The sequence below is a fragment of the Sphaeramia orbicularis genome, chromosome 7 (assembly GCF_902148855.1).
Source record: "Sphaeramia orbicularis chromosome 7, fSphaOr1.1, whole genome shotgun sequence".
NCBI lineage: Eukaryota > Metazoa > Chordata > Actinopteri > Kurtiformes > Apogonidae > Sphaeramia > Sphaeramia orbicularis.
In genome coordinates, this window is record NC_043963.1 from 51,462,002 (window position 1) to 51,486,175 (window position 24,174).

General features: G+C 41.2%; 1 protein-coding gene across 1 annotated transcript in view; it reads right to left on the bottom strand.

Moving 5' to 3' along the window:
• LOC115422980 (mitochondrial carrier homolog 1-like) overlaps positions 1–17,497 on the bottom strand; it is a 40,824-nt gene extending 23,327 nt beyond the window's left edge. Inside the window, exons 1-4 of the mRNA XM_030139644.1 lie at positions 17,261–17,497; positions 16,749–16,833; positions 16,569–16,675; positions 160–219 (exon numbers count right to left, since the gene is read on the bottom strand). Of these exons, the coding sequence (XP_029995504.1) occupies positions 160–219; positions 16,569–16,675; positions 16,749–16,833; positions 17,261–17,416 (408 nt within the window). The 5' untranslated portion in view covers positions 17,417–17,497. The remainder of the gene's footprint in view (positions 1–159; positions 220–16,568; positions 16,676–16,748; positions 16,834–17,260) is intronic.
• Between the last annotated feature and the right edge of the window lie 6,677 nt (positions 17,498–24,174).

Here is a 24,174-nt window from a genome sequence, read left to right on the forward strand (position 1 = left end):
ATTTAAAATCACTTCAAAAAACACACAATCAGTACAATCACAAGCTGATGCTGTTTTATGATTTGTTGGAGGATGACTTAGATTGTTGGTGGAGGTCTATTCTCCTGTTGTGTATTATTGTTTAGGTTGTGTATTTTTCAGGAACTGCTGACCTCTCACCTCTTTGACTACCTTCCTGAGTGAAGTTTGTAGCTCATCTTTATGGGACAGGATCTCCACCTGTAAAACACACAACACAAATTTGCTTTGAAACAGTACAGAGCCATTTGTTTATGTAGATTACACCCCATATTTCCCAAAAGGGCAAATAAAGATAAAAGGATAATAAAGGGCCATGCAGAAAAACAACATGTGTTCCTGAGGGACATACCACTGGATTTTAGAATGGTTTTATTTGATCCAGATTTTTGGACTTTCCAGTTTCACTCCAACCAAATGCACCATCTTTATCCACTTATCTGGGTCCGAGTCACGGGGGGCAGCAGCCTCAGCAAAGAAGCCCAGACAGCCCTCTCCCAAACCACGTCCACCAACTCTTCCAGGGGAATCCCGAGGCATTCCCAGGCCAGCCGAGAGATATAATCCCTCCAGCGTGTCCTGGGTCTGCCCCAAGGCATGCCCGAAATACCTCCCCAGGGAGGCGTCCAGGAGGCATCCTCACTAGATGCCCGAACCACCTCAACTGGCTCCTCTTGACATGTAGGAGCAGCAGTCTCTCCTGGATGTCCGAGCTCCTCACCATATCTCTAAGGCTGAGCTAGGCCACCCTGCGAAGGAAACTCATTTCAGCCGCTTGTACTCACAACCTCATTCTTTTGGTCATTACCCAGAGCTCATGACCATAGGTGAGGGTTGGAATGCAGATCAACTGGTAGCTTCGCCTTTTGGCTTAACTCCCTCTTTATTACAACAGACCGGTTTAGCGTCTGCATTACAACAGGCGCCGCCCCAATTCGGCTGTCAATCTTCCACTCCATCCTACCCTCGGGCGGCTGTGGCTTAGTTGGTAGAGCAGTTCGAATCCTGGCTCCGACTGTCCACATGTCAAGTGTCCTTGGGCAACATACTGAACCCTAAATTGTTCCGAGTGTGGTCTGGCAGTGACTTGCATGGCAGCAGCCGCCAACTGGTGTATGAGCGTGTGAGTGTGAGGCTTTGTAAAGTACTTTGGGCACCATGATGGTATAGAAAATGCACAAAGTGCAGTCCATTTACCATTTACCCTCACTTGTGAACAAGATCCCGAGATACTTAAACTCCTGAGGGAGGAATTCCTCCCCGACCTCGAGTGGCACTCTACCCTTTTCTGGCTGAGGACCATGGCCTCAGACTTGGAGGTGCTGATCTTCATACCAGCCACTTCACACTCAGCTGCGAACTGCCCCAGCAAAAGCAGGAGGTCGCTGCTCAATGAAGCTAAGAGGACATCATCCATAAAAGGCAGAGACAAGATCCTCCCACCACCAAAACCGACCCCCTCCACCACCCGGCTGCATCTAGAAATTCTTCTCATAAAAATTATGAACAGAATTGGTGACAAACGGCAGCCCTGGCAAAGTCCAACCTTCACCAGGAACAGGTCCAACTTATTACCAGCTACGTGGACCAGGCTCACACTCCTTCGATACAGGGACTGAATGGCCACTAGCAAGGGACCATCCACCTCGTACTCCTCCAGGAGTACGAGGTGGATGACCCCTGGGGACATGGTCGTAAGCCTTCTCCTGATCCACAAAACACGTGAACTGGATGGGCAAACTCCCATGCCCCCTCCAGCACCGCAGTAGGGGTAAAGAGCTAGCCAACAGTTACACATCCAGGAAAACTGCATTGCTCCTCCTCTGTTTGTTTGGTTCTAACTTCTACATATTTTTGGAAGAGGTGAGAAAATTGTGATTCAGATCATGGTTTGTGATTCTGCCTCAAAAAATTGTCATATGCTCTTTGGCCACATTGACAAAAGGAGGTTGGACACAGTAAGACTGTCATTTTGAATTCCTTAAAAGATCCTGAGGGTTATGGAACAAAAAGTCAAGTGGTAGACACAAAAAAATTTCACCGGCATTCTGATTGGCTGTCCATCAAGATACAGGATGATCCTCGACTCAAATTAAGGTTGTTACTGGTGCCCACTGCAGCCCAATAACCATCAGACAGCATCTGCAAGAGAAGGGGTTTAAGAACAAAAAACATCTTCAAAGACCTCGTCTCCTTCAACGCCACAATATTGCCCATTTGTATTTTGCAAAAGAGCACCAAAAATGGGACATTAAAAGGTGGAAAAAAGTTTTATTCTCTGATGAGAAAAAAATTAACTTGATGTTCCTGATGGCTTCCAATGTTACTGGCATGACAAGGAGATCCCACTTGAGATGTTTCTACATGGCACAGTGAAGAGGGCGCAATCATGATCTGGGGCGCTTTTTCCTTCAGTGGAACAATGGAGCTTTAGGTTGTGCAGGGGCATCAAACTGTGGCTGGCTATGTGGAGATGTTGCAAGGGGCATCCCTCATGACTGGGGGCCCTTGTCTGTGTGGTAATGACTGGGTTTAAAAACAGGACAATACTACATTTCACAATGCCCACCTGACAAAGGACTTCTTCGATTTGTCAAGATGGCGCCGCGTGAGTGGGCGTGAGTTAGAAGAGCTCTTGCTTGTGATTTCTTTTCCTTTGTATTTTTTAGTATTTATCCCTACTTCTCACATCCTGTCTTTATTCTCACTAAATCCCCTAGAAGTTGCACACCTAGGGGTATGCATTCTGAAACTTTTGCGCTACTTTTTCTTTTGTTTTGTGTACTTCTTGAGACCGCCGTGGGAGACCCATTCAGCCACTCTACTGACCCCAAAGTCTGCTTAATTTTAATCAACATGATCGCAAACTTTCTGTGCGCGAGTACCATACCCGAGTCCAGCTGAGAAGGTAGTCCTGGGTATAGACTGTGTGGACTCCAGTACAGTACGTTGCTGTGTGAAAGTGAGCCATGCCTGAGAACAGATGTGACATAATCACCACTCCAGCAATGGAAATGACCTAATCACCACAAGACCATAGACGGCGCTCCTGTTGTCTCCTGAAAAAGCCTCGGATCGGTGCGGCACAAGTTCACCTTATCGACCAAACTACTCAGTGATATATCAGGGACAATGAAGGTCGCTCCTCTTCACTTACCTCAAACAGGCTAATGGATAGACAAGTGTTGCCGCCATTGTAGACAAATGAACAGAACAGTCGCTGGGTTGATGACGTAAGGGTTTGTCCTCTTCTGACTTGTGCGTTTGTTGGATAGTGACAGAATTCCTTCCACACCGCCACTTACTGTTTCGGCCCTGTAACACCCACTCGTACATGGGCACAGGCCGCAGTACATGCTACATCTGCAGGAAAGGTGTGAACGTATCCAAGTATGGTACGGACTCGGTACGCAGTGTGAAAGGGCCCAGAGGCTGCCTCCACAGAAGAAAACTGTGAAGGTATGGACTAAGGATGTAACGATTACTGATATAACGATAAACCATGGTGAAATTTCCGACGGCTAGTATTACGGTTTAAATTCCAATTATCATGATAATCGTATTCGATTACCGTACTTTGAAAATCACGGTAATACTGCTCATTTCCTGGAGAAGCAGCAGCACTCCAGGCGTGCATGCGCAGTTTGTAATGTTTGGCCTCTGAAAACATGGCAAAAGGCACATGCATGGACAGCTCTCCAGACATTCGGGAATAGCTGGCTCCCGCACAGACCCAGTCCATCCGAGCGCACCACAGACCCAGTCTGTCCAAGCGCACCACAGACCCGGTCCGAGTGCACAGAGAAAGAGAGAGAGAGAACACGGACTTGCTGCTTCAGATCCTCACCCGACAGAGAAACCGTTTCAATATAGACACTCAGGACAAACTCATGCCAGTTCAAATGGGGTCCAAACGAGTGACCTTCAACTGTACAAAGGCACACAACATGAGGAAAAACCAAAGGACAGGAGGCTTGATGAACTGAAGGAAATTCAACAGTAAATCCAGTGACTGACTTCCAGAGTAACTGGACTATATGCCACTGTTGTGATTTGTCTGTCTCTCACCAGGACTGCCACCACTGTCCAGTCTGGATCAGATCACCCTAACATGTTTTAAAATCCTCATTCTTTCAGAATATTTACATTTGTTCATTAAACAGTTAAGAAAAATATGATTGTGTTTCACTTTCTGTTTATGTGTGTTATAATGGTGTATATGTGTGACACTGTGAATGATTTGATATGGAAAATGGCTAAACAATCTCCACTATGACCTGTCCAACTACTTTTTTTCCCACTCAAAAAACTACTCAGGAATCAATAGGAGAATTGATAAGGAATTGGATTGGTAAGCAGAATCAACAATGGCATTGATATTGATAAAATCCTATCAATTCCCACCCCTGGTGTAGACATCGATTCCATGACAAATGCCCACAAGACAAATGCCCACAACCTTAATGAAAAAAGAGACAAATGCCCACAATTTGTAGTATAGCATCATTCCACTGGGAGAACTATATGAAGCATGCAAATACTAACCCCTAACCCCTAACCCTAACAATGTATATAATTTTGTTACTTTTGTTGCTAATAAAATAAAAAAAAAAATGAAATAAAGTTGTGGGCAATTGTCTCTTTTTTCATTAAGGTTGTGGGCAATTGTCTTGTGGGCATCTGTCTGCGCACCGTCGATATCTCTTATGGCCATAAGATGCCATCTTTAATGCACATTTGTATGTTTGATGTTTACATGTTAATATTTTAATGTTTCTGCCAACAGAAAGTACATTCTGCATGTTCTTTCATTCGTTTTTTGTTTGTTTTTGTTTTTTTCAAAATTCAACTTACAAATTATTTCAGTGTGTGTATAAGTACTTTCTAAACATGTTGAGCACATTTAAATAATACCACAATAATAATGATAACCGTAAAAATTTTAGTCACAACTGTGATATGAAATTTTCATATCGTTACATCCCTAGTATGGACTAGGGAGAGAGTGCAGCTGAGGGACTGTTTTGACACCACAGACTGGGACACACTGTGTAGTCTACACAGGGAGGACATCAACAGTCTGACCCACTGCATTACAGACTATACAAATTTCTGTGGAAAACATTGTATCCTCCAAGACAGTATTGGTCTTGTTGTTATTGGTTATGGAGCCCAAAATCAGAACCATAAAATGATAAATTGAAAATTTACCATTTCTACAATGTGTGAAAATCTGTTTAGGACAGTAATATTATGAATGAATGCAAGTAACAAATACAATAAAAATATGTTACTTTAAATATTTGACAAAGTAGTAGTATTGTGAAAATGTGGTAAAAAGTCAGTGTCAAGAGGTGTCAATACATTTGAAAGTTACTTTTGTTCCATTGGTTGTAACTTTTTTCTGCTGAATCAATTGAAAATTGGAAAAGTTTCAAAAAATAGATTCTAAGCTTAAAAAAAAAAAAAAAAAAAAAAAAGTCCATGCAGTATATCCTAAGAATAATTTTGATTTTTATCATACATGTTCACTTTCCCTTGACCTGAGCCATATATGCGTTTATTAATTTTAAACACTGTGTGTTCAAAATATGATAATATAATGGTCAAATATCAATGAATTTGGAATAAATTTAGTTTATTTTTGAGAGTTTATAAAATGAACCCAGAATGACGGTAGAAAACTTTGTCACTTTCCAAAAATTTACACTCATAAAACTCCTCAAAATTTTTTTCACAATTTTCTTCTCATTTCAAAATACATTTTTCTGAAAATATAATTACCTACCCAAAAATATAAGTTTGGTGTAGATTATTGGAATTAAATTTTTTTGACCAGATGTTAACCTTCCCTTGACTTCGCCCATGATTCAAAAAGTGTATTAATTATTTGAAGATCTGATGTTTTATCTCCATTAGCAGTCAGAATCTCTGTGTTTTTAAGCACCATGCAAGTAATTTTCCTGCCTTCACTCCCTGATCATAGGCGGGCCATAGTTTGTCCATCTGGGTAATGTGCTGTCTGGTGTTGTGTACAGGAGCTCCACAGTGCACTGTGCTCTCCCCTTTCCTCTTCACCTTATATACCACAGACTTCCAGCACAACTCAGAGTCATGTCATCTGCAGAAGTTTTCTGATGACTCAGCTGTTGTAGGGTGTATAAGGGGGGGGGGGGGGGGGTACAGGACACTAATAGACAACTTTGTGGAGTGGACTGAAGGGAATCACCTGAGGCTGAATGTCAACAAGACCAGAGAGATGGTGATTGACTTAAGGGGCAGGCTGTGGAGGAGATGGAGGACTACAAATACCTGGGGGTGGTGATTAGCAACAGACTGGACTGGAAATTTAACATCGAGGGTGTGTGCAAGATAGGGATGAGCAGATTGTATTTTCTGAGGAAGCTTAGATCCTTCGGTGTATGCAACAAGATGTTGAAGACCTTTTACCAGTCTATTGTGGCCAGCACAATCTTTTTTGCTGCTATGTGTTAGGGCATCAGCATTAGAGCCAACAACACCAACAGACTTGACAAAATTATCAAAAAGGCTGGCTCTGCAATAGATCTCAGGCTGGACAATTTTGAGACAGCATTGGACACTTAAGAAACTGATATTCATCATGGACAATGATAAGCACCCTCTCCACCACACACTGGACAGACAGCAGAGCACCCTCTCCAACAGACTATTACAGCTCCACTGTCAAACGATCAGATTCAAGAAATCTTTCCTGCCACATTCTATTCCACTTTACAAATGGATATGATACAATATGATACGATAAGTGATATGTGGCTCACGATTATGATAATATCTCGATAGGGCAATACTGCGATTATCGATATTTGGCTCTTAAAAACCTATGATATATCTGTGTGTTTATAGGGCTAAAACAAAAAAAAAAATGTAATAGTTTATATTTTGCAGCATAATTTAACCAAAGTACAAACAGTAATAGTACAAAAAAATTGACACTAATTTAGTGCAACATAACTGTAAACAGGATTTTTTTTAGGTGTTTGACAAACAGTGACACTATTTTAAACTCATTCAGAAAACATGACAAAACTATTAAGTAGACACAACAAAAATAAAATATGTGGCTGTGCATGTTTGTAGTGCCGCCCATGTATCCTATTTTCGTGAGACAGTTCTTACATACTGCAAAGTTCTTATCCAGCTTTGTACCATCCACACTATAAAAGACAAAGTGAGTCCACGTTTTTGATTTACTTTACCATTTGAGTCCGTCATATTAGCGCCATTGTTTGTTTGTTTTTTTCTTCTGTGACTTTGGCCCAATTTTCAGCCACTTGCGCAAGGAGCGCCCCCTGGATGACTTGTAAAACAGTGACTCAACTCACTAAGGAGGAACTATTAAAGAAGCTTATAGCAGCTATTAGGGGTGTAATGGTACAGAAAATTTTTGGTTTGGTATGTTTTTGGTACAGGGTCTTCGGTTCGATACATTTTCAATACGTTTTCAGTACAGTGAAGGAGACCAGTGAAGGGAGGGGGTGTTGGGGGGGGTGCGCTCTGTAACTACCTGTGGGACACAGGACATTTCTACAAAATGTTGTTCAGTCATTTATGCATTAACAGGCAGCCCACATGTTATGTGATTTTGTATTTTTGAATGTTCAATGTTCGTTGATGGCAAACTGTGTAATTTACTGAGTGATTCTGAACGCCTCACAGTATTCCCTAACGTGCTGTGAATGTGACCTCACAGTAACAAAGCAGCAGAGGCACGGTGAAGGAGAAAAGAAACAGTTTCACTTGATTTTGCCAACTTGAGTTAAAAAATAAATATAACGTGCATGCCCTTGAAAACCCTTGGCCTGACTTATCAAGCGCACTACTGCTCCCAGTTGCCTGACTTATCAGTATATGCCAAAGTTTTTGGACAGACAAACACACTGACAGACTACCAACTGATGACAATACACTGTGGCCAGTGTGGCCGAGGGTAAAAACCTTTTTGCTGTAAAGGAACCCAAGGACTCTTTCGTGCCACAAAGCTGCAACATACCGAAAACTGAAAATGAAACTTAACATGCTTCGAACGTCTGACCTGGCTTCTGTGTCTGTTATATTCTCTGTTGTCATGTTTTGGGTTTTTTTTGCAGCAGTGCTGAGAATTCGCCACTGCTGATTGTATATGGAGGAAACCCTGCACATGGGTTCCGCTTGTGACCACCCTGCTTACCTAGTGTTTGCGTTCTTCACATAGGCCACACATATTTGTTCAGTACACCTCCGTATTGTATCGAAGGCCCCAAACCAAAATGGTTCAGTACAAACGAGTGCACTGTTACACCCCTAGCAGCTATATTTTAATAATAATTTAAAAAAAACAAAACCGATATGCAACGAGAGCACATTGATAATCCATCGTAAGATTAAATATTGCGATAGTTCACCATATCGATATTTTGTGACACTCCTACTTTACAATAAACTCATCTCTGATGTTAAAAACCGGTAATAAACATATTTCACTCCATCAATCAATCAAATTTTATTTATATAGCACCAAATCATAACAAAAGTAATCTCATGACACTTTACATATCGAGTTGGTTGAAACCAGACTCTAAGCCAATTTACAGAAACCCAACAGAATCCTCCAGGAGCAAACCCTTGTAACTGGTGACAGTGGCGAGGAGAAACTTCCTTTTAACAGGCAGGCTCGAGCAGACCCTGACTCCTGGAGGATGGCCGTCTGCCTTGACCAGCTAGGGTTAGAGATAGTGGGATATTTCCACTATGCACTTTATTGTTATTTATGCACCTCCATCTTGCTGAAAAATTCTGTATTACTTTTGCACATTACAGTTTATTGTTGCACCTTACTGTTTGATTGTCCAGATTTTCTACCAGTTCTGTTTTTATACTTGTAATTTAGTATGTATAATGTGTTGGCCTTTGCGTTGCATTTTTTTATTCGTGTGTCCTATTTTTACTATTGATCACGCGCTACAATTTCCCAGTTTGGGATCAATACCAACATCTACTCATGGTCATCTAGGATTTGGTCTCACCAGTCAAAACCTTCTTGAAATACATGACAGCAACTGGTGTTAGAATATTACAGTGGATGTGCTGACACCAACTACAAGTAGTTTGTAGAACTGCTGTCACTGAATGGACAAACTTGTGTAACAGACATTTGATTGGCAAATAACCATTGTATGCCAGAGGGGGGTGGAATTCTTATTCTAAAACAAGTTTACCGAGTGACTCAGTTTTAAAATGTATGTTTATTATTTTATTTTATTTGCAGACTTTAAGTCCAAAAGTAGACAATACATGCACGCGCACACGCACACACACACACACACACAAGCCACAGAGATAAAAATCACAGATATACAATGTCAGTCAGTGGTCAGCAATACATATACATATAGTTGTTTGTGCCAATATTTCCAAAAGATGGAGGTGTACCTTGTGTCACTCAGATTAGAGTCAGTCAGAGACATTATCATTCCATTCCTAGATCCCTTGAACCTGCACATGCACATATATATAAAATTCCTCAGCAAAGCATGGAGAGTAGGAATATTACATGTCACAAAAAGATAACTTGCACTTTCCCACCTGGGATATTTCAACAATATTCTAAGAGCATCATTAAATGCAACCTTAATCTTATTCAGCTTTGCTGTACTGTAGCTACACCATAGGTGAGCTGTATAAAGTGGGGTACAGTATGCTCTGAAGAGTGCCATTTTGACCTCAACAGAACACAAATGAAATTTACGTGCAAGCATATTTGCTTGGGCATATAGCTTACAGCATTGACGTTGCACATCATCATCATCATCATCATCATCATCATAATAGAGATCACTCCGGATGATATGCCCCAGATATTTCAGTTTGGTCACAACATCAAGTTCTTGCTCTGATAAATAAAAGGATGGAAAAATATTCTTCTGATCCTCCTTAGTTCTGGCTATCATTACCACACTCTTTCTAGGATTAAATTTGATATCATATAGCACTCCATAGTTAGTACATACTCTAAGCAGTTAATGTAATCCAGCACTATAAGGTGACATAATAATTAAATCATCAGCATACTTCAGATGATTAACATACCTATCCCCCATCATGCATCCAGTTTTACATTTCTGTAATTTCCCTGACAGCTCATCCATATACAGATTAAACAGGACAGGTTACAATATCCCACCCTGTCTAACCCCATTAGTAACAGGAAAGCGAGAGAGGTCTGACTGCAGACCGCCACTGTCAGATCCCTCCCCTGCAGACTGCCACTGTGAGGCACCGCCACTGTCAGGACTGGAAAAAGTGTAGCTTTGATACACTTCCACCAGAGGAAGAAGAAGAAGATGCTTGAGCAAACGATATGTAACATTCGTTTGAACTTGGATAATAATATTAGACTTTAGTTACAAAAATGGCTGAACGTGACTCTGCCATACAGTTTTTAATGTAGTTAGCAGCTACATAGCGCACCGTGTTAGCAAACGGAAAGTTTCTGAAAGAAATAACGTCTGAAGAAAGTCGACTGTTCATTTCAATTCAATTAGTTAGGTTAATTTCAAATTATTTACATTATGGACAGATAGTGAAGGGTATTGCACTTCGCCTTTTTAATCCTATTTCAGTTTGTTAAGCCATTCATTGTGTTCTTAAGAAAGCTTTTTCACGTGTTACTGCTATCAAGCCAGTCATCCCTTCAGTCTAGCCAAGGTTGTTTTTTGTAACACTGGGGTAAGTTTTAAGGTTGCAAACTGACTTTACTGCAGTTGCAAAGTGCTCACCACTGTTGTGTTATCATGACTCGCATCAATATAGACGCCACTTTTAATTGGCGTGTTATCGCTACGCATTATTAGCTTTCCGCGTGTATGTTCACACCGTTAGTAGCCCCCTGTCCAACCTGAATTGATATGTCAAACATCACACACTGAGGGTCAGGGTTATGTGAACCAGAGATCTTAGCGTAATATTGACACGTGGTCAAATGGCATTTAGTAACACGTGAAAAGTTGAAAATGCATACATATAGCATGCCAAATACCATAAGAACTGGCATGACATACAACCCCATTTCATTAGATCAGTCTCGTTTTGTTAACTTCCAAACTCGGTACCCTAAGCTGTAACTTTGATGTGTGCGCATTTCTATGCTTATTAACTTTCATTTTCAAATATCTTTGTGACATCTTATTTATGAATTTATGTTTTATTTGTCTTTTTCCAAAGAAACCTCTTCCAGTGATCATGTCTGGCTGCACTGAAAAGCTCATATTTCTATCTGTTATGTTTATAGAACACATGTGAAACTAGAATCCTTCAGGACTGCAGACGTGCAGCAGAATGGGTGGAGGCCAACCTGCACCTCTTTAGTGCCCGAGTTGACCCACCTGGGGCTCGTTTCTGGGTTAAATAGTGAATGCAGCCATTTGCGCAAATAGTGAGCGAATGATGGGTCGGCGAACGCAGGGGCTTAACGAACGCAAAAATCAGTTTCTACGTTCATTGCGCCAACATTCGCTCACTATTTGCGTTCAAGGGTGTGCTAAACAGGTGCGTTCACTATTTAACCCAGAACAATGCCTCCGCTCCCGTTGTTTCCAGTCATCTGACAACATCATGGTTAGAATGAAGAATTATTATAGGCTATCTGTGACCCCGAATCTGTGACCTCCTCCCTTACCCTCACCTGTCTGGATGGACCTCCTCACCCTCTGACTATAGACCCCCCCCCCCACACACACACACACACACACACACACACACTCTGAACTGAATTATTTACACGTATATATTGTACGTCTAAGGATGACCCCAGTTATTCTGCACTGGTGACTTATTAACACAACTCTAACTGGTAACTGTTGGTCGTAACCAAGCCGAACAACAGGACAAACAGATTGTATAGAAAAACTTAACGCTGTTCCATTCCTCTCATCCATGCGCTCATTACTCATTATGCGCGCACACAGACACACACACCCACTGGTGTGTGTGGCACCAGTTCAATGGCTCTGGCCCCATACAGTTCTCATTCATTCATTCATTCATTCATCTCTCAAAGCCACACACTTTGTCCTGAACTAATCTATATTTACCTATAAATCGATAGAGAATAAAATTCAGTGAGCGAATCAGTCCTCACTCGGTAAATTTATTTTTATCAGTGCAAAATGTCCATGGGAAAAATCTGATATCATTAAAATATTGTCAAACTTGTGTTAAAAATCTTCTTTTTCAAATAGAAATAATATTTCACAGGAAATACATGACAGAAACGAAGTGAAACGAAGCTACAACAATACATCCTCCTTCTAACATGGACCTCCAAGGTCCACGTTAAAATCAGCCCTGGAATGAGGAACTGGGCGAGCGCACACTTTTAACCACCTAGCCCAGAAATGGGATAGCGCATTTTGCGTTGCGTTGGGGTTAACGAACTAACGCACAAACGCATCTTGCGTTGCGTTAGTTGTTAACGAACAAAGAGCGAGCCCAGAAACGGGATAGCACAATGCGTTAAATGGATGCATTTTTTGTTGTGCTAGGCTTAACGATTTAAGGAGCCAGTGCAGAAACAAGCCCCTGGTTCAATTAATGATCAGCTCATCATCAAGCCCTGCGCAAGCCTGATAATGATGTAATGGATTCCAGGTGTGATGGAAGAGGGAAATATCTAAAACAGGGGTCACCAACACGGTCCCCGCGGGCACCAGGTCGCCCGCAGGGACCACGCGAGTCGCCCGCAGGCCTGTTCTAAAAATAGAACTAGTTCAGGGTTCTCCAACACATTGCTCGCGATCTACCGGTGGTTCGCCAGTGGTCACTAATATAAGAACACAAAGTTGATTCGTCATTTGGTAGAACAGGTCTAAATTTCCACCCAATCAAAATTACAAGTGTCCCCCTCCCGAGATGAAACGGTCAACTAGCTGTCAATCAAACTTTAGCGCTGGTTTGCTGCCTGTCATTGGAGAGGGGCGGGGCCCAGGATGAGCCAGATGCCAGGCAGGTAGTGGGTTTAGCCCCACAACGATGTCGGCCAAATATAGTCTGGGAGTTATTTTCACCAATGATGAGGCACGGACTTCTGTCTGACAAATGTGAAAGACGAGTGTGTGTGTGTGTGTGTGTGTGTGTGTGTGTGTGTCTGATCTGTGGCGCGTTCTGGAAGTCAGTAAAAGATGCAACGTGGGGCGGAACTTCACCAAAGTTCACAGCAACTTTTCTGGAGATTCTCCAGTGGGAATCAGCCTCCGTGAAGAGAAGGTAAAAGAGCTGAAAACTAAAGTCCAAAAACAACAGTCCATGTTCACTAAATTGACCAAGGCCAGCGCTTCAACAGAGGCATCAGTAAAGTGGTTCACATCCTGGACCAGCGCAAACATATGTACACTATCTGCGCTCAGACAGCTGGAGTCGGACCTGAACAGGTGCCTCTGCGTTTGACTCCAGTGTGATGACTGTAGAAGTGACGGGGTGGTGGATTTATGTGCACGAACTTCTGGTTTTAATTAATATGTTTTGACAGCATATGTGAATTTAGAAAAGGTCAAATCCTTCAGAAAAACAGCAGCACATGCTAGTGAAGTTTTATTGTGTGAGTGACAATGTTCCTTTTCACAATTTCCAAGTATTAAAAATGCACATACAGGTGTGTATTATTTGTTTTTAGTAATTCTATAAAAATATGCAGGATTGTTCCATTTCATAATTTTTGGCATAGTATTAAAATATTTAGGAATACAGCATGCAAATGCTCGTATTTGTTTTTTTCTACTTTTGATTTTCTTAATTAAAGTACAGTAATAGTTTCATATTAACACTTTTTAAGTATTGTAAATGTTAAAACAAAGATATATAAATAAATAAAATAAATGAAGAGCACAATGTTACAAACGTATGATACAAAATATGTGTATGTATGAAAAATAGCTATGTAAATAAATGTTGCTAAATTAGAGTAGCCCTCCAGCAACTTCATTAGGTAAAAGTAGCCCACAGAAGAGAAAAGGTTGGTGACCCCTGATCTAAAACATGCAGGATACTGGCCCTCGAGGACCTGAGTTTGACACCCTTGTCCTAGCAGCTACAGGGCTGCATATTACATGCATTTTTTTTTTTCATGTTTTCCCTCATAAATGCATCCAGGAGAAAATCCTTTCCCCATACAATATTTTGCAAGAAAATCACAAAACTGTCAGGCAACGAAATAAAATATTTTACAATCTTATTTTGAAAATTGTACGTTTAAAATAGCCAGAAGTATGATTTTGTTTTGAGAATTTATATTTCCGGTCCTAACAGTGGCGGTTGATTTTATATTTAAATTTTGTGTATTTCAGGTTCGTATTTCCGGTCCTGGCAGTGGCGGTCAATTTTATTCTGGTCTGTGAGGGATGGGTCTGACAGTGGTGGTCTGCAGCCAGACCCTCTTGAGGAAAACGAGTTGATACTGTCCTGCCCCATCTGGCCTGCATGGATTGATGAGTGTACCAGTAGCGCAATATTCATATCAAATAGGATGGAACCCCACTTTTTTTTGTAACTTAATAAATAATTTACCATGGTTAATGTGATCAAAAGCTTTAGATGCATCTAAAAAACACGTGAACACTATCGTATTGTGCCTCTTATAGTTCGATACTAGTTCTGTTAGTGCATATGCACACAGATCTGTCCCATGTTCATTTTTAAAACCAAACTGCTTTTAACCTATTCTTTAAGTCTATCCAATAAAATCAGCTCAAGCACTTTAGACAATATGCTAGCTAGAGCAATTAGTCTGTAGTTAAATATACTGGATGCTTTACGGGTTTTGTCTTTGATGACTGGCATTACTAGTACTAATCGCATAGGGTCAGGCAAAATGCCATGTGCCAGCAGACCAGAAAAACACATTGTAAGGGGCACTGCAAGTCTATAGCTAGCATATTTCAGATGTTTAGTTGTTATCAAACCAAGACCACATGCTTTTTCCACAGCTAGTTTCCCAATAGCATGGTACACTTCATCTGGTTTAACCAAAACACCATCATTATAAATAACATCACCAACCTTAAACTCAACACTCAACACAGTTAAAAAGCTCACTAAAATGTTTTTCCCATAATTCAGCAATACTTTCATTTCCAGATATACCATCAATATTAGATGACAGAGGTATTTTACTATTATTAATGACTTTCACTTCATTCCAGAATGCATTAACATCATTGTGTTGAAGTTTTCTAGTCATGGAATTTGTCTTCATCATCTGTTCAGTCTTTCTAATAAATCGGACAGCATATTTAAACATGGCATTTGCTTTTTTTGTGCATTCAAACTCTGGTCCATGTCTTGCTTGTCCAGCTAATACCCAGGTGTGAAAGGCTTCTTTAGCCCATTTATACAGATCAGACGCATATTCATTCCAACCTGGAATAATTTTCTGTTTTCCCACTTTCCTTATTCCCTTTTTTTAGACAAACGATTTACTGCCATTGATTAAGCTGGTCACTATTTTTTCATACATTCTAAGTAAATCACTGTGATGCTCCTGACTTTTACAGTTGACATTATCACACATAATGGCTTTGAGGGGAATATGAATATTGCTCAGACTTATGTCTGTCTGTGTGTTGTAATTCTTAGTATCATATTCTGTGTGTCTTGGCCAGTCTGTTTTTCCACATTCATGATCATCATAGCTAGCCAACTCAGGTAAGGTCTCCAGATCTAGCCTCATAGACACATATGATCTGTAGTAGCTAACCTACACAAAATCTCCGTCTCCACTATGCAATCATGCGCATCAGCTGTACATATACACTGATCCAGCCATGATGTTGTATGCCATGCCTCACTAATATACGTATAGCTATCAGCAGATAGCAACATTTTACTTGAGAGAACTCGTTTACTATTAAGGCAGAACTCATTTAAAGGTTGCCCAAATAGAGATTTAGCATCTGACACATCAGCATTCATATCACCCATTACAAATATGGATGTGCATTCACTATCATTAATAAAACAATTGATAAAAGTTAGTCTGTTAAGATATTCACTTACATTTTGGTAACATTTATAGGGAATATACACATTTAAAATAATAAAGTTATTCCTTACATGTGCAACCTTAATTGCAATGGCCCAGTCAACCTCAAGCGGGATCACAGTAATCAGTGAATCATATTTCTTATGCCAAAGGATGGCCACTCCTCCGGGTATTCTCCCATGCAATATACCCATACTTAGATCTGTCGTTGACTCCCCAACCCCATAGAAGTCAGTGTGCACAGAATTAAATTTATCAAGATCTTGTTTGAGTAACAGAGTCTCTTGTATGCATAAAATATCAGATATATTAGTATTCCTTTGTAAAAAATTTTTAGCTTTTATCAAGTCACTCAAAAATGAGATGCATGTTACCAGTAGTCGCCATATCTACTGCAATAAAGCTTTTGTTGACATGTAATAAACCATTTCCAACCTTCACGGGAGCAAATAACTCTTCATGTTGTGTACTGCATTTACATGTGATTGCAGTTTACCTGTTTCACTTTGCTTCTGACCACAGTGGAGATGACACTGGAAACAATACGAGGTGAAAGGCCACGAAAGAGCCCCCTTTTGCCATCCACTCTGACGATGTAGTGTGCTGCAAACACGTGAGATAGTGGTTTTTATTTTGCTTGATTTCTTTTTTATAAATGTATTGGAACACCACTCACCATAGGAGAAGAAACCAGGCAAGTATAGAACTCTTCTTCCAAACATAGTAGTGCCCCAAGTTGGTGGAAGAGGTTCGTGTCCTACCTAAAAACAAAACAAAACAAAAAAAATTAAAATTATATGAACGTGATGCTGATAAGGGATATCACTGTTAGGCACAAAATATCAGTAAAGATCTAACTAAGCACTGGTATAAAGCAAAGTGATAAATCTCTATCCTTCCAATTTAACATTTTCTTCATCTGTTTAAGTTGATGAGAAGTTAAATGTCGTCGTTGTGTCGTGCAGCAGTGGTTCACTACCATACAACTCATATCACCCGGAAAACAACAACACAACCGCACCAGGCTCCGCTTCTGCCAATGAGGATCAGTTGGCTGTATGTTACGGTTCACGGAGTTGAGGAAACAGAGGAAAATATGTGGCGACATGTACTGTACTTCCAAAACATTAGGACGGTAGCTCTTTGCCAGTGATACAGCGGCTGCTGTTAGCTAGCTTCATCGGCTACCTGTATTAGCAGCTTGACGTAGAGCAGCGGGTGTGTGACAGCAGTCACACCCGCTCCCAGCAATAACACCGCGGTGTCCACTTCCACAGGACTCCGGACCGCTTCCACCTCAACACCGGGCGCCGCCTCAACAGACTGGTTCACTGTCAAATCCATGATAAGTACCGTGAAATGAAGGGCTGACACGGTTCTGGTTCTGGTTCATGCCCGGTAGTGTCACGTTTTTTACGCAACCACACTCACTTCCGCATGACTCTTCAAAATAATATTCCGTAATTGCAACATGTTTCGAGTTTCAGGCCTTTATGGTCACCAAAAGATGACTATAACTTTGCTAGTTCGTGAGACACAGTGGAGACGATGGCATTTTTTTAAATATATATTTTTAAAGTTGTTTTGGATTGATAAAGCAACCGAAGAACTCCATTCGCTTTACAGAATACTGTCACAGCGGAACCAAAACATTTCAGCAGAGTTTGACATCATAAAATACACGTGGGCACTTAACACTAACGTAAAGTTGGCAGTAGATTGGCAGAATCGGACTTTGGGCGTCAATAGCGAACAAACGAAAGGACCGCAAAACACATATGTTACCTTGTTGTGATCTTGGTTATGCTGGCAAAATACTACAACATCATTTCAGCAGAAAATGCTTTCGTCCGCAGGACGGTCGTGCGCGGACCGCTTAGGGACCGTTTACAAAGTGCTCACACGCAAATGGTGGGAAATTAGCTTTTGCTGATGGAGGGACATTTTAATTATTTCTTGTTCAATAGCTCTGCCCACAAAGGGGGATGAGCCTCCATAATCACAGACCATGACAAGGACAGCTCTCCCTTCCTACTACAACACTCAGTTTAGGAAAATAAACTTTTGCTGTTGAAGGAGGGACATTTTACTACTTCTTGCTCAATAGCTCCGCCCACAAAGGGGGAGGAGCCTCCATAATCACAGACCATGACAAGGAAAGCTCCCACTTCCTACCACAACTCTCAGTTTGGGGAAATAAAATTTTGCTGATGAAGGAATATCATTTTAATTATTCCTCGCTCAATAGCTCTGCCCACAAAGGGGGAGGAGCTTCCATAATCAGGGGGCGATCATCGTCAGTTTCCAAACTAACTAGAAGCACTCGGAGAGCGCAGACCTCCGCCAAGGCTGATCAGTGGCCCCCCCCGTGGGCCCCCCCACCCCCGATCACCACCAAAATTTAGTCATTTCTTCCTTATCCCACTTCCAACAAACCCTGAAAATTTCATCCAAATCTGTCCATAACTTTTTGAGTTATGTTGCACACTAACGATCAGTGCCCCCCCCCCCCCCATGGGCCCCCCCACCCCCGATCACCACCAAAATGTAATCATTTCTTCCTTATCCCATTTCCAACAAACCCTGAAAATTTCATCCAAATCTGTCCATAACTTTTTGAGTTATGTTGCACACTAACGGACAGACAAACAAACAAACAGACAGACAAACAAACAAACAAACAAACCCTGGCAAAAACATAACCTCCTTGGCGGAGGTAATTATAGTACTGATAATAAGCGTGGGGGGGCAGCGGCACACATTTCGGCCGAAAGGGATCGTCAGTCAGTTTCCGTACTAACTAATATTTGTAATGGTGTGGGGGGGTGTTGTCAGCCGGTTTCCATCTTACTTATAATACTTATAATAAGGGGGGAGGGGTTCATATGGGGTGGTGCGGGAGTGAAAGTGAAACTTAACAGTGTTACTAATTACTCTACATCTCCTGTTGTTGTGAAGCTCACCTTTTCCCTACCTCCTGAATCTTCATAAAACTTTCATTTGAAGGGGTAGGATGTTTGTCCTGGCCTATTTATATTATACATATAAGTCTAATGCAACGGTATTGTTTTGTTTTGCTTTGTTTTTTCTGGTATGTCGGCAAGGATTTAGCCGTGGTGCTGCACCACGGCAAAACCTTACTAGTGGAAATGCTGCAAGAACACCCCCTTTCTACTACAACAGTCACTTTAGGAAAATAAATTTTTGCTGATGAAGGAGGGACATTTTGATCATTTCTTGCCCAATAGCTCAGCCCACAAGGGGGGAGGAGCCTGCTTACTCTCAGACCAGGACAGCTCCCCCTTCTTACTACAACACTCAGTTTATAGAAAAAAACGTTTGCTGATGTAGGAGGGACATTTAAATAATTTCTTGCTAAATAGCTCTGCCCTGAAAGTTCGTCCCTAAACTGAGTGTTGTAGTCAGAAGATGGAGCTGTCCTTTTCATGATCTGTGAATGTGGAGCTCCTCCCCCTTTGTGGGCAGAGCTATTGAGCAAGAAATAATTAAAAGGTCCTCCTTCATTCACAAAGGTATATTTCCCTAAACTGAGAGTTGTAGTAGGAAGGGGGAGCTGTCCTTGTGATGGTCTGCGATTATGGAGGCTCCTCCCCCCTCGTGGGCAGAGCTATTGAAAAAGAAATAATTAAAATGTCCATCAGCAAAAGCTTATTTCCCACCATTTGTGTGTGAGCACTGTAGATGGTCCCTAAGCAGTCCACGCACCACCTTCCTGCCAACAAAAGAAACTGCTTTTCGATATATCGAAGTGTGGGTCGTTTTGGCTGAAATGATGCTGTAGTATTTTGCCAGCCAAGATCACAACAAGGTAACATATGTGCATTGTGGTCCTTTAGTTTGTTTGCTATTGACACCCGAAGTCTGAATCTGCCAATCTACTGCCAACTTAACGTTAGTGCACTAAACTCACATAAGAGTATTTTCCAAGGCTGTGACGTATGAATACATGGATGTACATAGACTATGACTATTACTACTACTACTAAGAGTAAGAGTAGTCAGAATAGTCATAGAATAATGATAAGAATCGGATTCTGATCGTTATTCATGCCTTCGAGACTTTAGATCTCATTTTTGTGATAAAAGCTGGCACACATATGACCCACGACTTCTTTTTGGTGCTGTATTGTGAGGGGCAATTCCAATTTTCATGTACGTCTAATGACATCTCTTTAATTTCACCAGCTTTGGGACTGAGCTTTACAGAAGGTCCATATTCCCCACAGACTGCACAACACAGTCTGATGACTGACAGATCAAATATTGTGTTTAATAAAATAAAACATGTTCTGTTTCATATTGGTTTTCATAATTTTTCTTGAGTAGATGCAAAAGTGAATTCCCCCTGGAGATCAATAAAAAAAAAATTTGTCCAGTAGGTGGTGCTGTTAGCCTTAAAATGGACCTAGTTGTCTTAGCTGACCCACATTTGCAACTGGTCTTTTCAATCAGATACATTTCCAAACAAAATGAAAATAGCAAAGTGATACTGCTGTTTAAAACTGGGGATAGACATCATTACACAAACTACAGGTATGTTTCTTTACTTTCACAATTCTCCAAATACTTGAAAAACTATTTACAGACAGACTGGACAAATTCATTGAAAAACACAATCTACTTACAGAAAGTCAATATGGATTCAGAACGGACAGATCAACATCTCTGGCATTAATAGACTTAATGGAAGACATCACAGATTGTATAGACCAGGGGTCACCAACCTTTTCTCTTCTGTGAGCTACTTTTACCTAATGAAGTTGCTGGAGGGCTACTCTAATTTAGCAACATTTATTTACATAGCTAGTTTTTGTACATACGCATATTTTGTATAATACGTTTGTAACATTGTGTTCTTTATTTATTTTGTTTGTTTATATATCTTTGTTTTAACATTTGCAACACTTAAAAAGTGTTAATATGAAACTATTATTTTACTTTAAGAAAATCAAAAGTAGAAAAAAAAACATACAAGCATTTGCATGTTGTATTCCTAAATATTTTAATACTATGTCAAAAATCATGAAATGGAATAATCCTGCCTATTTTTGTAGAATTATTAAAAACAAATAATACACACCTGTATGTGCATTTTTAATACTTTGAAATTGTGAAAAGGAATGTTGTCACACACAATAAAACTTCACCCGGATGTGCTGCTGTATTTCTGAAGGATTTTACCTTTTCTAAATTCACATAGCACAGTGAAGGTAAATCACTTTGTGATTAACTTCCTGCTCCAGTCACAACAGCAGGGAAATGAACAGATAGTAAATCTCAGCCCTTTGACTGTCAGAAAAAGGAGTAAAAGGGATACTTTTAAGTTCCAGAGAACAGTGGGTGGCTCCAATGAACACTGCTGTGTGCCACTGCACCAGATCGAATCGCGTTCCAGTTCCATTCTCAGAACCGGTTCTGTTTAAGGATCGTGGAACTAGTTTCGTTTACAGAACTCACAACCAAGCCGTGCTCTGACCTCCAAGCCCCACTTAGCGCCCTCAAAGCCCCGGCTCCTGTGGGGCTTGGAGGGGCTGTAAACTGCAGTGAACCGGGAGACCAAGCTGCACCTCCACGGACCTCAGATCTAGTTCCGAATAATGCTCTCCATCAGGTCCGAGCCATAAATTAATACACATTTGCACTCTTCTGCTTCATTAATGTTAACCCAGTTCTGAGCTGAAAAGTCTGGAGCTTGGGGGTCTGTACTGCGGCTTGGTGTACCAGTTCACAGCGACTTAGGCACCGGTCTGCAAGCCCGCAGGAGCATGCTGACGCATGTCATTTTGTTTGACTTCATTAATGCCAACTCCCACATCGCCGCATCGTGCCCTGCAGATGCCTGGAGCCAGGCTTTCTGCAGGGCACGATGCGGCGATGTGGGAGTTGGCATTAATGAAGTCAAACAAAATGACATGCGTCAGCATTAAAGAAAATATAAACAGCAGAAGAGTGCAAATGTGTATTATGAAAAAAACTTTTCATACACTTATTTTTAATTGGAATGCATTGTTGTATTTATCAAAATTCAAGATCAACACTTAAATTTTAAGTTTCAAATTTTATATTTTCATATACAAAACTTATGGCCCTAAATTGGCTCCACATTGAACAACACACACTTTTGAGATGACCCCCTCTGTCTCTCCCTGAGATGACATCTGGCCTGGCTGTTTGTTTTTCTCCAGAAAAGTTGGTAATCTTGAGAGGGCATCTGCATTGCTGTATTGCTAACCCATTCGGTGAATGATTTTATACTGAAAATTGGCAAGCTGTTCTACCCAGCGAGCCAGCTGACCTTCTAAGCCTTGGAAGTTATGCAGCCAGCGCAAGGAGTTTTTGGTTTCCATAAGTGGTGACTGCTGACTGAGATAAGGGATGACATTAAATAAATCCTGGAATTTAGCCTGGTCTGGAGCAGGCTAGCACCACAGAATAAATCTCCATGATAACTTATATCAAAACATATCCTGCTTTCCCCTACCCTGCTTTTGTGCAACCGGATCATGGATAAATTGAGCCAGGATAACCAACATATCCCGGCTTAATCCCTTATCCTAGTTTTGTGCAGTAGGCCCGAGGGGCTCCAGGCTCCAGACCAGGCTAAATTCCAGGATTTATTTAATCTCATGAACATGTGACTTCCTCTGAAATTATAAACACTTTCACATATTTAAACAAGCTCTGAATATGAACAGGCAATGGTTTTCTTATTTTGAACATAAATTGTGTCGTTTTAAAGTGGACTAAGTCACTAAACTTCAATAATAAACTGATGTGTGTGTTCCCTATAAGACACTTTCACAGTAAATTTGCCAGTGTAAAAAATGCAGTGTCAAAGTATTTTAATTCTTTCAGAGTTATTCCAACAATGGACAGAGTAAAATTTAACAAGATAACTTCCAGTGTTGTTGAAAAGAAGCCCCAGAGCTGCAGACAGAGTAAAATTTAACAAGATAACTTCCAGTGCTGGTGAAAAGAAGCCCCAGAGCTGCAGAAAAATGCTCCAGTTTGGAGTCAGCTTCAGGTGCATGGTTCTAGGTTGGTGAGGATTCCTCCTGTCCACTCTGATGCTGCATCCCAAATACAGACAGTGTTGCCCCGGTCACTGGTGTCCAGTGTGCTGGAGCAGCTGCATAGTGTTTCTACAAGGGGTCATTTTGGCATACAGGAGTTGCAGGGGAAGGTCAAGGATCGTTCTTTCTGGCCTGGCTGGTTAACAGATGTAAAGTCCTGGGTCAGTGAGTGTGTAGATTGTGCCTCCCAAAAGAGTTCAGGCAGACAACCCTGTGCTCCTTTACAGCCTTCCTCCAACTCTTGGCCTTTTGAATGGGTGGCGCTGGATATCCTTGGGCCCCTTCCGGTGACTCCTAGTGGGAACAGGTACATCCTGGTTATTGGGGATTATTTTTCCAAATGGACTGAGGCATTTCCACTTCCCAACCAGGAGGCAGGCACAATTGCCAGGGTCCTGACAGAGGAGTGGGTGTGTCATTTGGGGCATCCATTCAGACCAAGGGCGCAGTTTTGAGTCTACTTTATTTGAAGAGCTGTGTAGACTTTTGCATATCCATGAGTCCCGTACATCACCATATCATCCCCGTATCATCCCCAGTCTGATGGATTGATTGAGCATTTTAACCGTACTCTTCTGTCAATGCTGTCGCTGTTTGTTGAAGACAATCAGTTAAACTGGGATACCCTTTCACCCTATGTAATGCTGGCCTACCGTAGTAGTATCCGTGCTAGCACCTCTTTTACTCTGTATTGGGTTTTGTTTGGACGAGAAGCTATGCTACCTGTTTATGTTATGTTGAATGTTGGTAACCAAGAGCCCTTCACCTCGGTGGATGATTATGTGTCAAAGTTACAAGACACATTGTCATCTGTGGTAGAGGCAGTTTGAAGACATCAGATCAAGGCATCAGAACAGCAAAGAGCCTCCTATAATTTTAGGGCTAGTTTTCAGTATTATTCTGAGGGGAAGCTGGTCTGGGTGCAGAATAAGGCCAGGAAGCGTGGAGTGTGCCCAAAATTGCAGAGACGGTCTTGAGGTCCATTAAAGGTGATTGAGAGGGTGACAG